Source organism: Hemicordylus capensis, chromosome 2, assembly GCF_027244095.1.
Source record: "Hemicordylus capensis ecotype Gifberg chromosome 2, rHemCap1.1.pri, whole genome shotgun sequence".
NCBI classification, from domain to species: domain Eukaryota; kingdom Metazoa; phylum Chordata; class Lepidosauria; order Squamata; family Cordylidae; genus Hemicordylus; species Hemicordylus capensis.
In genome coordinates, this window is record NC_069658.1 from 398,085,458 (window position 1) to 398,101,507 (window position 16,050).

The following is a 16,050-nucleotide window of genomic DNA, read 5'->3' on the forward strand; positions in this document are numbered from 1 at the left end:
AAATTCCCTCCTTTCAAATTACAAATAAAGACTGAACTAAGACACAAGAATTTCCTATGTGTTGTCTTTGCTGAGTCCATATATTTAATAAATGGAAACCATGTATTTTGTTTTAACTTGAAACTTTTAAAAAATGGTAATTGAAATGTGGTTTTAGCCTGTTTTTTTTTAACTTTTTATTTATTAATTGTTTATTTTACATTGTATCTGTTTTGTTGATGTTGTGAGTCACCCCAAGTAGTAGTGTACTGGAGGAGCAGGGTATACATATTCATAAACAAACAAACAAACAAACAAACAAGGATATGTTAGGAAAATGTATCGGTAAGGTAGTTATGATGTTTTGCATACTGTTGAGGGCAGGTGAAGTTGCTGCTTCAGGCAAGAGGTTGCCAGAGGGCAACAGATTGCCTGCCATCTGCCTACACTGGCTCACCACCTCCAGCTGCCTCACCTGGCCCACCCCCTAGCCTCACCCCGCAGCAGCGTATGCACCAGCTACCACTGCTCATCTCTCCCTCCCACCCATACACACTTATACTGCCCTCCCTGCCATTGCAGAAGGCAGAGGGTGGTCAGTCTGGAACAGCATGAGTGTCTTTGAATCACTTCCTGCTGGAGGTGAATGGTTTTAGGAGCAGTGGGCTTGATGGAGGTGAGGGGATCAAGCCAAGTGCATGAATGATGGTTGCAGAAGTCAAGGTGAGATATTACCAAGGCACAGACTTGAATATTTGCTGAGGAGGCAGAAAGGAATGCTTGTATTCTTGCAATATTGTAAAGGGAGCAGCAGCATGATTTGACAATAGGAAATAAAGGAAAGGGAGATGTCAACAATAAAGCCAAGGCTTTGGGCCTCCTCAACAGAGTAGATGATGATATTGTAATTCAATGGATAACAAGAGTTCAAGGAGAGGGAGGCTTGGGGAGTTTGGTTATGGAAATATTGATCTTGAGACTACAATGAAGCATCCAAGCGGATGTGTTGCAGGCAGTTAGGGATGTGGGATTGAATAGAGGGAGAAAGTTCTGGGATGGAAAGACAGAACCAAGTATCTTCAGTTATACAGATCAGATGGTACTAAAAACCATGAAATTTGATGAGGTCACCCAGGGACAGGTTGTAGAGAAAGAAGAGTAAGGGGTCAAGAATGGAGCCCTGAGGAGGAACCTGCAGAGGGCAGATGGAAAGAGGCAGAACTACTTCCCCCTGTGGATACCTTGATAGAATTATTAGACAGGTAGGAAGAGAACTGTTTGGGGTTCTCAAAGACCCCTAAAGCATGATGGGAATTGAGCAAGTAATCACTGCATAGACAATAAAGAGGACAAGAAGGATGAGAACAGACTAGAGACTGTTTGATTTGGCAGTGAGGAGATCAGTGGTGATTTTTGTGAGGGCAGGCATAGCAGAGTACAGGAGGCAGAATCTGGAATGGAAAGGGTCAATAGTGAAATTGGAGGAAAGAAAGTCCAGGCAGCAAGAGTAAGCAGCAGCGCAGTCCAAGAATTTGGAGGCAAAGGGTCCCAGTGAGTCTGGATGGTCATTGGAAGATAGGTCAAAGGCTGATCAGTCTGCAGTTGAGTTTATAACCACAGGGATGGTACTGTTGGTCATACTTGTGATGTATAATGCTATGGCCACAAGACTGTATGAGAGAGGATAAGTTGCTGTGGGGAGGGGAGAGCGCCAGCTAGTGTCCCACTACAGGCAGCAGCAACATGTACTTCCAGAAGTCCCACAACTACCCTAAGTTGTGAGAATCCTCTACCATAAAAGCCTTGGGCGTGCGGCCGTGCTGCCCGTGTCTTTTTCACCTGTTCTGGGCATGCGCGGAGCGCATGCCCAGATCGGGCAAAAAAGATACGGCCGCCCAGAGACGGGCGGCCATGTTGGATCAGGCAGTGGCCGCGGCGGAGCAACTGGCTTTGATGGCGGCCGCCGGCGTTACGGCGAGAGGGCCGGGAGGAACAGAAGCGGTGGGCTGAGGAGAAGCGGCCACTGCCAACGGCAGTAGGAGAGTGCGGCCGAGGTGGCGGCGGAGCCGCGGCCTCGGCCAAAGGTAGCAGTGGCCGCGACGGGGCGACTGGCCCCGATGGCGGCGGCCGCGACGCCGGCGAGAGTGCGGGTGAGGCGGTGGCGGGGCGACTAGTCCCGATGGCGGCTGCGGCCTCAGCAAGAGGTGGCGGTAGCCGCCGCGGCCGAACAGGAAAGGACTGGGCCCGCTTGCGGCCGCACTCGGGGGGTGGGGCCGTAAATAAATCTCTTTTCCCCTTAAGGCTAGCGCCCGTTATTACAACGGGCTAAAAATTACTAGTCTCTTTTATAAGCTGGTACTAAACTTCCAGATTAGATCACTGAAACCTGCCTTTATGCAAGGCCAGCCACCCTTAAAAAGCACTCCGTGCAAAACGTGGGTGCACAACTATTAGCCGGGTGTGCACAGTGGGAGCTCCCATTCAAGCTGCACCAGCTTCCTAGCCATTTCTGAGCTCAGTTTCAAGTGTTGGTTTTAACCATTAGAGCCCCCAGCAGCCTAGGAAGTGGGCACTTGAAGGGCTGCCTTTTCCTGTGTGAGCCTCCCCATTTGCATCAGACACTCTGCTTTGGGTGCCTGAACCATCTGAAGTGCAGAAAGCTCCAACAAGGAGCAGGGCCTTATCAGAGGTGATGGTGACTTTTTGGAATGCTCTCCCTGTGGGGATCAGACAGGCCTGCCCCGAGGAGGCTTTTTAATGCTGCTTGATGTTAACATCTTGAAAATTGAATGCTGCTGGAGATCTATTTCTACTGTATTGCAGCTGTTACATGATCATTGTAATGATGATAGCTTTGTTTTGATGTTGTTAGATTATTTATTTATTTATTTATTTATTATTTATAATAAATATAATAAATAAATATCCTGCTCTTCCTCCAAGGAGCCCAGAGCAGTGTACTACATATTTAAGTTTCTCCTCACAACAACCCTGTGAAGTAGGTTAGGCTGAGAGAGAAGTGACTGCCCCAGAGTCACCCGGCTAGTATCATGGCTGAATGGGGATTTGAACTGGGGTCTCCCCGGTCCTAGTCCAGCACTCTAACCACTACACCACGCTGGCTCCTGCAGGAGAAAAGGAAGGTTGCAATTTTAAAGACATTTTAAAAAATATTTATAAACTGCATTGTTAGTTTTTATAGCCCAGGAGATTTCAGCAGACACCAAGTGGAAGGCAAGTCTAAACTCAGTTTACCTGAATCAAAGACTAGTTTTTCTCCCAAGTTATTTGATGTTAAAAATCAGGGGTCGTCTTAAATTAAGAGTTGTCCTGTTCAGGTAAATATGGCAGGGGACTGTTCTTGTTAGTTGGTTGGCTGCAGTCCAAACAAATAACTAAGCTAAACTGTGTTGGGAAAACCCACAGCTATTTGTTGGTGGGGAAATATCCTGTTTTGAGAAAAGAACCCCGGGAATTAGTTGGTCCTGGGAGTTTTGCATGCAATATGCACTGAGGAAAGAAGGTTCCAGGTCTACCCCAGCTCAGTGGACGTGGTGACAGCCAACAACCTGGATGGCTTTAAGAGGGGTTTGGATGACTTCATGGAGGAGAGGTCTATCAATGGCTACTAATCTGAGGGCTATAGGCCACCTCCAGCCTCAGAAGCAGGATGCCTCTGAGTACCAGTTGCAGGGGAGTAACGGCAGGAGAGAGGGCACACCCTCAACTCCTGTCTGTGGCTTCCAGCGGCATCTGGTGGGCCACTGTGCGAAACAGGATGCTGGACTAGATGGGCCTTGGGCCTGATCCAGCAGGGCTGTTCTTATGTTCAGTGGTAGAGTATATGTCTGCATGCAGATCATCCTGGGTTCAATCCCTGGGAAAGACTCCGAGTCCTACATTGGAGAGCTGCTGCCAGTCAGTGTAGGCAATACTGAGCCAGATGGAGCAAGGGTCTGGCTTAGTATAAGGCCATTTCCTATGTTCCTAAATGCTACAGAAGAAGCGGGGACAAACACACATAGAAAGAGCCGTTATTGGTTAGGGCAGGGATTCTCAAAGTTGGGTCCCCAAATGTTATTGGTTAGGGCAGGGATTCTCAAAGTTGGGTCCCCAAATGTTATTGGTTAGGGCAGGGATTCTCAAAGTTGGGTCCCTAAATGTTATTGGACTTCAACTCCCATAATCCCCCAGCCCCAGTGGCCTTTGGTTGGGCATTATGGGAGTTGAAGTACAATAACGTCTGGGGACCCAACGTTGAGAATCCCTGGTTAGGGTATTTTCCATGGAGTATTGGGCAACCTGACGGGCTATAGAGAAGCATGCCAGGTAGGGCTGGAAGCAGACAGCAGAGGGCAGCCACCAGGAGGCTGGCTCGGCTTTGCCAATAAAATATCGACGAAGAGGGGGCAGCTAATGGGCACGGAGGTGGAGACCAGGGGGGCGTGCCTCTCGTCGGAGAAAGCCCTGCGGTGAGGTTGGGCTGTAGCCAGGCTGGGGGCTGCTGTAGCCACAGTGTTGCCCCAGCCGCCCGCACCAGCAGAAGCAGCTCAGCAGCAGCCGCCAGGCAGGTAGGCGCGCGCGCACCTCCACAGGCAGGCGCCGGGGCGAGAGGGAAGTGTGGAGCCGCCGGAGGACGCTTTAAGCTTAAGGGATCTCTAGAGACGCCGCGGGGGCTGCTTGGAGAAGTTGGGCAGCGCGGCTGAGGAAGCACCAAGCCAGGGAAGGGATTCGCGAGGTATTGTGGGGGTGAATGCAGGGATGTGCTCCTGGAGGAGAACCCGTCGAGGACGGAGGGCATCATAGGGCTGCGTGGAGCAGCGATAAGCGAGAAAGGGCGGCTGGAAAGCGGAAAGCGCCTCGGCATTTGTGCACCCTCCGGGCAGGCAGAGGCGATATGATGGTCGAGCTGCCGGAGGGCGTTGCTGTTTGAAACGAAAGGGTACCGAATGAGTGCGTTATAGACTTCGGCGAAAGCGCTTGACAGAATACTTGAGTTTGGAAACTCAAATGGCACAAGAAGAAGCGATGGGTCCCAGCAGGGCATGGCCTGAGGCGAAGCAGATTTAGAGCCCATGTATGCTGCCTTGAGTTTATGAGGAAACAGAAGGATGGGAAATAATTAAATAAACGAATAACTGTTGGGATTAATCTGCATGTAGGTTATAACGAAGAATTACTGATGGCTTCTCTAATGCACACTTGGGGAAAGGTTCCAATCAGAGCAATAGGATGTTCCAAGTACTTTGGTTTAGAAACAGGATGGGAGATTGGTTTGGTCTGGTCTGTGAACTGTGAACATGTATCAAATGCAATATTAAGCCACATTCAAACGTTGGGTCCCATACCATATCTGGTGATTCTGTACTATGTGGGAAATGAAGTGGAAGTAACATGTTTCAAGTTGAACAATTGCAATTAGTAGTTTTCGTCTGAAAAATGTTTCGAGGCAATGACTTTTGATTGATTGATTAAGTGCCGTGTCACAAGAATCTGTTGTATTAAAATATCAGCTATCAAAAGGGACCTATCAAGGGGTTTTGCTTTTGTGTGTGTTACATCTCCATTACTGTGCAGCTTGAAAAGCTGAGCTCTGTAATCTTAATTTGACTAAATTTCTATCTTCTTCATACTTCCAAATGACTGTATATTTTGCCAGCCACTTAGTATTTTTTTGTGTGTTTGCTGCTATGCTTGTTTTGATGTAATGTGAACATTGTGTTTACAGTGTACACTGTTCTTTAAGCCTGATTAATTTAGATGGGTTATCTCTCTACTGCATGGTGTTATGACAGCTGGTGTTTATACCATTTAGACTTCTGTTGTCATTGGATTTGCTTCTGGATTCTACTCTCTCTGTTTGCTTTTCTGCCTGGTAGGACGATGGCTTCTATTGGTGAAAGAACCTTCATTGCCATCAAGCCTGATGGAGTACAGCGGGGCTTGGTGGGAGAAATTATCAAACGATTTGAACAGAAGGGATTCAAACTGGTGGCCATGAAATTCATGCATGTAAGTTTTCTTCTTCCATAATACTTCTGTCAAGGTGCTGGAGGTAAATCGGTAGATGTATCAGTTCTTTTACAAGATAACGGGATATTTTTGGAGTCTCTCCAATATCTAATAGAAGATAAAGCCATCCTGAGTACCCTAATTTTAGTAAGCGGATATCCTTAGTCTGAAAGGTGTGTCCTCAGAGGTATATTTTAAACTTAATGCTACGACTATTCCTAGAGATGTAAAAACTGTTTCAGCACTGAATGAACTTGAGTGAAAAATATCTTGTTAAACAAACTGAAATAAATAATATTTCACATTTGTACTAGCCAAGTAAAGTGGCCCACTAACATAGTGCTGAGACAGTATTTATAAAGAAAGCATGCAATGTAAGGATTAATATTACTCCTGTGGCTAATCTTATGTGACATAAGATGCTCTTAAGTTCTTATGCTAAGCATTTGTTCCTGCAGGCTTCTGAAGATCTTTTGAGAGAACACTACATTGACCTGAAAGACAGGCCATTCTATGCTGGTTTGGTTAAATATATGCACTCGGGACCTGTTGTAGCTATGGTAAGTCTTCAGCAAATTAAGAAGTGAATTGTATGTCATGGACATTTAATGGGAGAAACGTACTCTGGACCACACTTCACCTATAAGTTCTTTTAGCATCCTTAAGATTTAGACACTTTAAAAAAAAAGATGAATTCTTGTGGTTGTGGAGAAAGCTAAGAGAATATGGTGGCTGATAACCAGATTAATGTTGCTGACAGAAGAGGAGTTTTCCATCATGCAAGGGGGCAGGGTAAATTGTTGGCCTCTCCCCCTCCACACACACACACCAGTCATCACTGCCTCTAGAAAATATGTCCCTGAATTCCACAACCCTCAGGGACATACTTTCAGGAGGCACAGAGGGTTGGAGAGGGAATGGAGATAGACAATAATTGCCCTTCCCCATTGCATGGCAGAAAACTTTCTTCTGCCTGTGTGATGTTAGTCTGGATGTTGGCTAATGTGTCTTGAGGCTCAGATGTTAAAGAATAAATATAGAAATAAACCAATAAAATGCCTGAGATCCAGAGAGAAAAGTGTACACATTCTGCCCACAAATGTTGGATAGTGGACAATCTGCACTTTAGTCTTAGAGAGGGAGAACAAACTTACTTCAAATAAAATGGAACTAGCTGGCCCTACGCCCTAGTTCTGTCTCTCACCCCTCCCTGGACAATCAGGCTCCCTGCCTTGCCTTACCCCCCTCCCCTCATCTTAAGCTGCCCCCTACCATCATGGATGGCAGTGGAGGTGGCGAAACCTCCCCCTCGGTGCACTCCTCGGCCGTCCTCCTCGTGAAGAGACTTGGCAGGGTGACAGAGGGTGCTGCTCAGTGTCTCTTCTTTCTTACTTGTTGCTGCAGTGCCACCTCCTCCTCAGCCCTCCCTCCTCCTCATTCTCCCAATCTCTCCCCCTGCATTCGGCTCCTTGTACTGCCTTCCCCCACCCCAGCCACACCCTGCCATTTGGGATGGCAGCAGAGGCAGAAAAACCTCCTTCCTACCCACCTTCCGGCCGTTTCAGCCCCCAGCCCTGCCTTAAGCCACTCCATGGCGGTGGAGAGGACAGGAGACAATGGGGCTTTGGCGGCCATGATGGCAGTGAAAGCTCCTTCCGTGGGCCCGCCTGATTGTATGTGAAAGCCCCACCTCTGCATTTTCATTGGTTGTGGCTGCAGCGGGGGCAGGGCTTGCCACGTAAGACCTTCATGTATTACTGTATATAGACAGATAGTAGGGTCAGATAGGGGCAATTTTTAAAAGGTCACCAAAGTGAAATGGCAAGGATGAGATTGTGTGGCTTGTTATTAATGATGTCACCAGCATTATCCAATGGTGTATCTGTCCATGGTGCTTGTGGAACTGCACACAGAATTGCTAGCTGCAGAGGCCCTGGTAAGCTGAATAAAGAATTGCAAATGAACCTTGGACAAAACGTTTCATAACACTTCCTAAAACAGAAGAGCTTTCTTGAAGATACTTGGATCTGGTGCAACAAATTAGTAGACTTGAAAAATACCCTAATACTAGACATTAAGCCCGTTACATTAATGGGCGCTAGAAGAGTTGTGTAGAGAACAGTCTTTCTTCAAGGGCAAGGGACGTGGACCTCCTTGTGCTTGTTGCCTCAGGTTTAACGGGTTGCTACGCGGACGTACGACGCAGAGACGGTAACTACGCACGCATGCAGTTGTGTGCGTAGTTTCCGTTGGTGCGTCCGCGCGCCACGCATGCGCAGAACACCTGCAAGAGACACGGACGCAGGTTTGCCTCAGGTGTAACGGGTTGCTACGCGGACCTACGATGCAGAGACGGTAACTACGCACGCATGCAGTTGTGTGTGTAGTTTCCGTTGCTGCGTCTGCGCGTGCTACGTATGCGCAGAACACCTGCAAGAGACACGGACGCAGGTACCTTAGGGTTTTATTATATAGGATGAGACCAGGGAATGCAGATCCTAGTCAGTATAGATTGTACTGAATTAGATGAACCAATGGTCTGACAAGGTAGTTTCATATGCCCATATGATCTGTGCTTACACATTTGTTGCTTGATAAACTATCCATAATACAGTGCAGTAATGTGTGCATGTCCTATCAAAATAAATAAGCTTAAGCCTACATAATGCTATGTTGGACCTTGGCCATTGTCTGTAATTTGCACACATTACTCTAACTCACTTTAATCTCCATTTTTTTTGTTGCTAAAGGTATGGGAAGGCCTTAATGTAGTTAAGACTGGTAGAGTGATGCTGGGAGAAACTAATCCTGCAGATTCCAAGCCTGGCACAATTCGTGGAGACTTCTGTGTGCAAGTTGGCAGGTTTGTTCTAAAATGTCCTCCTATATAATTAAATTGCTGACTGGTTTTGGCTGTATGTAACTTTAAGCAAGTGAATATAAATATTATATCTATATGATATGGATCTAATATTTCATATTAGTTAGAGCTACCTGAAGAGATCATATTATACTCATTTTGAAAGAACTATACTGGCTGCCTATAAGTTTCTGGGCGAAATACAAAGTGTTGGTTATTACCTATAAAGCTCTGAACAGCCTGGGTCTATACTAGTATTTAAGAGAACACCACCTTCTTCATGAACCCCGCTGCCTATTAAGTTAATCAGGGGAGGTCCAGTTGCAATTGCCACCACTCAGTTGGTAGCAACTCAAAACTGGGCTTTTTCTAAAGTTGCCCCAGGATTTTGGAACGTGCTTCCTCACCAAATTAGAGCCTCCCCTTCTCTGGATATTTGTAAGCAACATTTGAAAATATACCTGTTTAATCCGGCTTTTAATTTACTAGTTTTGAAATTTTAAGTTTTTGAGCTTTTATCTATATTTTAAATTGTGTTAATGTTTTAAGTGTTTTTTAGACTGTTCACTGCCCAGAGATGTGCATATGGGGCAGTATAGAAATGTGTCAAATACATAAATAAGAAATGTTTTTTATAACATTCAGACACCTGGCGTGTAAAGGAATATACAAGGACTGAGTTGTTGATGCTTCTCAGAAGGAAAGTTAAAATAATATTGGCCCAGTATATGTGAAGAAAGAGGGGTTGCACCGATAGTGTGCCCACTGGAACATGCTCCACGCACATCCCAACCGCCTCCTGGTACATCTCTTGATCGTTTGTGGGAGCTGTTCATCTAAATGGCCACTAAAGACATACTGCAAATATTTGTTTATGCAATAATTGTTTAATAATACCTGGCAACTGTGCCTGGGTGCAGCCCCTCTTTCTTCATATGTGCTGGGTAGTATAATTTGAACCGGCCCATAACCATTATTTTTCAGTATGTGGCCTGCAGACTGTTAACATCAATTGCTTTGGGAGCATCCTGAGTGACAGGCCTAGGGCTTTCATGTCCTGTTTTGTGGGCTACTTGGTAGCAGCTGTTTGTTCACCATGAGAAACACAAAGCTGGACTGGATGGATCTTGGTCTGAACCAGCAGAACTTTTTCTTTTGTTCAAATTGCAACAGACCAAAGGAATCTGACTTTCTTTATCTTGTTATGTTTCTTGGAGGGATGTGCATGAGTACTGATTTGAACAGTGATTCGAAGCACATCTCCCACACCTTTAAAAGGGAGGAGAGCAGGTCCATAATGGCTTCTCTCTTGCTTGTCACAACTTGTTTCGGTGGCGTTCCCTCCAGCTAGCATCATGCGCCGGTGGCTCTTCCCCCAGCTGCCCTTGCATGCACAACCATAGTGACCACGGAAATGGCCATCACACATGCTCAGAGGCCACGTGTGTGTCGGCATCGTGTGAGGACAGCTGGGGGAAGCACCATTGGCTTGTGGTGATAGCTGAGGGGAGTGCTGCCAAAACAGGGTGGCGACAGGTGGCGGAGAAGCAGGTATGGACCTCCGCCGGATTTAAAGGTGCGCGGGATGTGCTGTGAATCACTGTTCAAGTCGTGATTTGTGCACATCCCAAATTACTTGCATTGCCTCAGCACTTAACTGTTGCTAGTAGCTGCTTGTGATTTCTGGATCCATTAAGATACTGCATGTGATGGCCTCAGAGAGCCATAACTGAGGTGGGGGTGGAGGAGGCTATTCTATTCAAAAACTGGAGTACTGTTGGAGCATCTCAGTGTTTCTTTCTCAGGAATAAATTGTGTGATGTTCCCTCCCTTTCTTCCAAATTGTCATAACCTTGTGTAGTAATGTACAATTGCAGATTGTGGTTCGTATTGGGTTTCATAACTTGAATATGGCAAACGGGAATAGAAACATTATGTCCTAGATGGGTGTGAATGAAAACAAATAGATTCTTGTCTCTGACCTCGGACCTTTGAGACACATACTTTAAAGTTTGAATTAGGGATGTGCATGAGCTGTTTGTGCACTCCCTTGGGGGTGGAGAGGGGTACCCTTACGATGCAGATAAGGAGCTCCTTACTTGCTCACTTCCGCCCCGCCACTTCCCCGCTCACTGGCACTCATTTTAGAAATAACTGCATGGGACCTCATTGCTTCTTCCTGTAGCCCCACGTGGCGTCAGCATGCACATGGCTAGGGTGCATGCGCGTTCAGCAATGTCATGTGTGTGTGCTGTTGCTGCATGGGGCTGCAGGAAGTAGCCCTGCATGGCTGTTTCTAAAATGAGTGCCAGCAGAGGAAAAGTGGGGGGAGAGGGGTGAGCAGGTAAGGAGCTCCTTACCTGCATCTTAAAAGGTACCCCTCTCTGCCTGTCAAGCTGCCTTGAATGCTGGCGTTCGAGTTGGTTCGGTGCTTGAAAAAGGAAGCGCTGAACACGCTTCTGTCCATCCCTAGTTTGAATGGCCAATAGCATAACTTTAATCTGTAGGTGAAACAAGGTACTTGTAGGTGTACCGACTACTTTGAAAATGCTTTAATTTCCTTTCAAGAGTTAAATACAATTTCTGAAGAGGAGTTTCCTATTTTTCAGTATATTTGGATACGAAATTTCATTCAACTAGGATTGTACACGAACCAAGTTTCATGCACAGGTTTGGCACTGCCAACAGCAAGTGGGATCTTTAAAAAGGAGGTCAGGTCCTTACCCGTTCTCTGCCACACAATGCAGTTTCCTACTGCGGTAGTGCGCCTCCTAAGAACCTGCATGCAACGCTGGCACACATGGCGCCCATGCATGTGTGGACACCATTTGTGTGGTCAGCATGGTGTTGCTGACCACACAAATGGTGTATTGTTATTATTTCTTGTTTACACAGTCAGACAGGTGTTATTGACTGGTTTGTTTTATCCAGACATCGAGTCCTTCCCAAGGACCTGGGATGGCTGAATTTTATTATCAATGCTGTTGCTGTTATTACAGATCTCATCACAGAATATAGGCTGTTCCAGTAGATTTGCTTTTTGTAATTGGCTGATGGTGAAAACAAAAAGGAACTTTACTGGTAACAGCCTATATTCTGTGACTATATGTTCTTCTTCTTCTTCTATTTTATTATTAATAATTCAATTTCTATTCCGTCCTTCCAAAAATGGCTCAGGGCAGTTTACACAGAGAAATAACAAATAAATACGATGGATCCCTGTCCCCAAAGGGCTCACAATCTAAAAAGAAACATAAGATAGACACCAGCAACAGTCATTGGAGGTACTGTGCTGGGGGTTGATAGGGCCAGTTACTCTCCCCCGCTAAATAAAGAGAAACACCACGTTAAAAGGTGCCTCTTTGCCAGGTTAGCAGGGGTTGCATGCATGTATGCACATGCACAGATGCCATGTGCATGCCAGCACCACGCACAGCTCTTGCAGGAAGCTGCACTGGGTGGCAGAGAGCAGGTAAGGACCTGCTCTCCTTTTAAAAGATCCTGCTCGCTGCCACCCTGCAGTAGCGTCGAACCTCGGTTCGTGCACATCCCTACATTTAACACTCTAGATCAGTGGTTCCCGACCTGGAGGCCTCCAGACGTTGCTGAATTACAACTCCCATCAGCCCGCTACAATTTATTGTGCCTGGGGTTGATGGGAGTGTAGTTCAGCAACATATGGATGGCCTCTAGTTGGGAACCACTGCTTTAGATGATATAATTTGGCAAGAGCTCTTACCATCTGAAAATATAAAAATGTGGTAATGAATAATGAACTCTTTCTCCAAAATACATCAGCTATTAATAGATATTGAAAGGAATTACTTTAAAGCAGAGCTGCACAACTTCAGTCCTCCAGCTGTTTTTGGACTACAACTCCCATCATCCCTAGCCACATGGCCAAAAAATATGATGGAGTTGTAGTCCAACAAATGCAGGAGGGCTGAAGTTGTGCAGCTGTGCTTAAGGTTTACATGAAGTGGGAGAATGATTTCTGTCAAACAATACTAGCTGAAGTTTGGCCCTTTTTGTTTAGAGAAGGCTCTCAGTTTACAGTTAGTTTAACCTTCAGGGAAAATTGTATCAAGATGGCCACTTGATGAAATAAGAATAGCCCTGCTGGATCAGGCCCAAGGCCCATCTAGTTCAGCATCCTGTTTCACACAGTGGCCCACCAGATGCCGCTGGAAGCCTACAGGCAGGAGTTGAGGGCATGCCCTCTCTCCTGCTGCTACTCCTCTGCAACTGGTACTCAGAGGCATCCGGCCTTTGAGGCTGGAGGTGGCCTGTAGCCCTCAGACTAGTAGCCATTGATAGACCTCTCCTAGCCTGACATATAACACTTGTAAAACTTTAAACACATGTAAGTCTGGTAACGGTAACTGTTGGTTTTGTGGGAAGGAAAATGCAGACTTTCTCCATATGTGGCGGCAATGCATGCAGGCAAGAATTTCAGTAATCTTACTCATATGATGTCAATTTTTCTAAAGGTAAAAATACCAAAGGATCCATCCTAATAATGTTCCAGAAGTAGTTACATTTGAATTGTATGGTATTGTCTTAAATTATCTGGTTACAGCACAATTAATATTCACTAGATATTGGAGAACTCAACTAATACCTGCAGTTAATGTACTGTGGGAGATTCTCAGAATTATTAAATTAACTGTATATTTAAAATCTCAAGTAAATACACAAAATATAGGTCCCTGTTGTGCAATTTTATGGACTTTAGAATAAAACTGAAGTTATGAATAAGTAATGTGTATGTCTGTATTGCTTGTTTTTTGTGTGAAACTGGTTTGCTTTGTGGTTGTTCTGAATGATTATGTGTTTAACTTTTTTGTATCTGTTACAGATTATTTGTCCTAATGAGCAATTATCAAAACACAGAGACCTGTACGGGTGCATCAATCAGCTTTTTAAAAAATGTATCTTCATACATATATTCATCTTTGTAGGGCTATGTGCCTAGAGTCTTTGGAAGAGGTTGCATTTAAGAAAATTTTAATAAATAAATAAATATTAAAATGAAGGAAGAAATAGAGGTTGTACACACAATCTCTTTTCCTGTGGCCAGGAAGAAGGCAGTATTGCTCCTGCCTTCCCCCAAACACTCACCACTGTCGCCCCACCTATAAGGCTGTTCACATAAGCCTTTTGTGAACAGCCGGGCTCACAAAAGAGCGCAGCTGTGGTGAGTAGCGTGGCAACAGAGAGGCTGGGGGAAGAATGCCCAGCCTCCACAATGCAGCACACTGCATGTGTGGTGCACTGAAGGCATGCTAGAGGCTAGGGCGCTCCTTCCCCCAGCCTCTATGGTAGTTCAGGGCTGCTGGTAGACTGAACAGGGCTGCCAGCAATCTGTGCTACCACACGACCAGGGACTGAGGTAAGAGAGGGCACGCACACCCTCCTACTTCAGTAAAGGCCCGGGGAGAGGGGGAAACCTGGGCTACCTGGAGGAGCAGTGCTGGGATCAGCCCTGATCCCAGTGCTTCACATGAGCAGACCTACCCTGGTAGGGCTGTGCAAGCCTGGGTAGGGCTGCTCACGTGAAAATCTTTATAGTTTTCTTGTACTGTAATCAAAAAAAGAACAGAAAAGTAACTATTATTTTACCCCATAGCCTTTCACTTCTGTTTACCATAACAAAGTCTAAGTCCCCTTTTTTCCCCTTTAGGAATATCATTCATGGCAGTGATTCTGTAGAAAATGCTGAGACTGAAATTAACCTATGGTTCACTCCTGAAGAATTGGTTGACTACACAAGCTGTGAGGAGCCATGGATCTGAGTAAATACTAGTGTATGTCACTTCCTTATCCCTTGTTCCACTGACTGCTGATCTGGAAACCATTCCTACCTCCACTATCCTCTAGGGCAGGGTTTCTTAACCTTGGGCCCCCAGATGTTGTTGGACTACAACTCCCAGAATCCCCAGACATGGCCTTTGTGGCTGGGGATTCTGGGAGTTGTAGTCCAACAACATCTGGGGCCCCAGAGTTAAAAAACCCTGCTCTAGGGTTCCCCCCTCCCAGTGCACTTTCATGTACATCTGTGAAAATATTTCTTGTGTATTGAAGTATAAATTTAATCAGGTGTTTGTTTTGTGACAGAAGAAAATATGTTATTTATTGCAATGCATTATAATTCCAGTTTGAAAATGTCTTAAGGTGAATGGTGTGAAAGAAAAGCATAATTTTTGCTGCTGAGCACCTATTCATCAGTTGCTCAGGTGCACAAACTTCATTTTATTATCTTAAATGGACTGTATTAAATGGGCTCAATCCAATATTTTAGGTTAAATCTGTGTCTGTTTAAAAGATGGAAATCTCCTGTATGCAAACTATGTTCTTGGCTACAGAATGTGTTATGAGTGATTTGCATAAAGAACATATTATCTAAAATGGATCAGTACAGTGGCTGTTTTGCTGACTTTCATCTTAAGATACTAAGACACAGGTGTTGCTGTGTACACCACTGAACTATGAAATAATTTAAATGCAGCATCAGTCTTTGCATTGATGAAAAAAACTGTAGCAAATATTGGCAAAGTTCAACTTTGTTTTCATTCCCAATCAATATGCATGGGTTACAATTTCACTCCGAAAATAAAGCTTTATACAGATGGTCATTATACGCTTGTTATCTCTCCTTCCCAACCCTATTATTGCTCACTTGTGCCATTTTAGGCAGGATTAGTACGGCTGCTTATGAAATGTGCTTTTATGAGAAAAGGAGATTATGTGAGGGCTGTTCTGTAAGCTCAGCCTCCTGTCACTTATTTCTATCATTTCTGTTTGATAATGGAAAAGAGGGCATTATAGATGAAGCAATTATAGAGTTGCTTCTTCATCCAGCTGAGCTGTCCAGTTTCTTTACTACCTCTACATGCATGCTTCTTTCTCTGGATTACTTGGAACTCTAAAACAAGACACACAAACACACCAAATTATGGTAAAGGAAGCTGCTTGGTGTGATGTCTGAATTGACAAACCATGGTCTGCAATCAGTCAGAAAACCAAAATGTTGGTTTAAAATGGGTTTGCATACTATGGTTTGTGCTAACCATGAACTGACAAACTTCAGCTTTTGCTTTGCCTCTGGAGACGACTGCAGCTAGAGACTGGAATACCGAGCAGATGGAAGATGGAAACAGACAAGCACCTCTAAACCATGATTTGCCTGTACACTTGGA

The 16,050-nt window shown here is 45.2% G+C and overlaps 1 protein-coding gene across 6 annotated transcripts in view; it reads left to right on the forward strand.

The window, feature by feature from the left end:
- Window positions 1-15,486, forward strand: part of NME1 (NME/NM23 nucleoside diphosphate kinase 1) — a 29,766-nt gene extending 14,280 nt beyond the window's left edge. Inside the window, exons 1-5 of one of the 6 annotated variants that reach the window (XM_053290980.1) lie at window positions 4,203-4,308; window positions 5,859-5,991; window positions 6,450-6,551; window positions 8,742-8,854; window positions 14,535-15,486. In XM_053290980.1, coding sequence (XP_053146955.1) covers window positions 5,863-5,991; window positions 6,450-6,551; window positions 8,742-8,854; window positions 14,535-14,646 — 456 coding nt within the window. In that variant the 5' untranslated portion in view covers window positions 4,203-4,308; window positions 5,859-5,862 and the 3' untranslated portion in view covers window positions 14,647-15,486. Of the gene's footprint in view, window positions 1-4,202; window positions 4,309-4,363; window positions 4,551-4,580; window positions 4,718-4,833; window positions 5,138-5,858; window positions 5,992-6,449; window positions 6,552-8,741; window positions 8,855-14,534 lie in introns of those variants that run through there. The other 5 variants (XM_053290979.1, XM_053290976.1, XM_053290977.1 and 2 more) reach the window with 5 other exon arrangements.
- The last annotated feature ends 564 nt before the right edge of the window (window positions 15,487-16,050 follow it).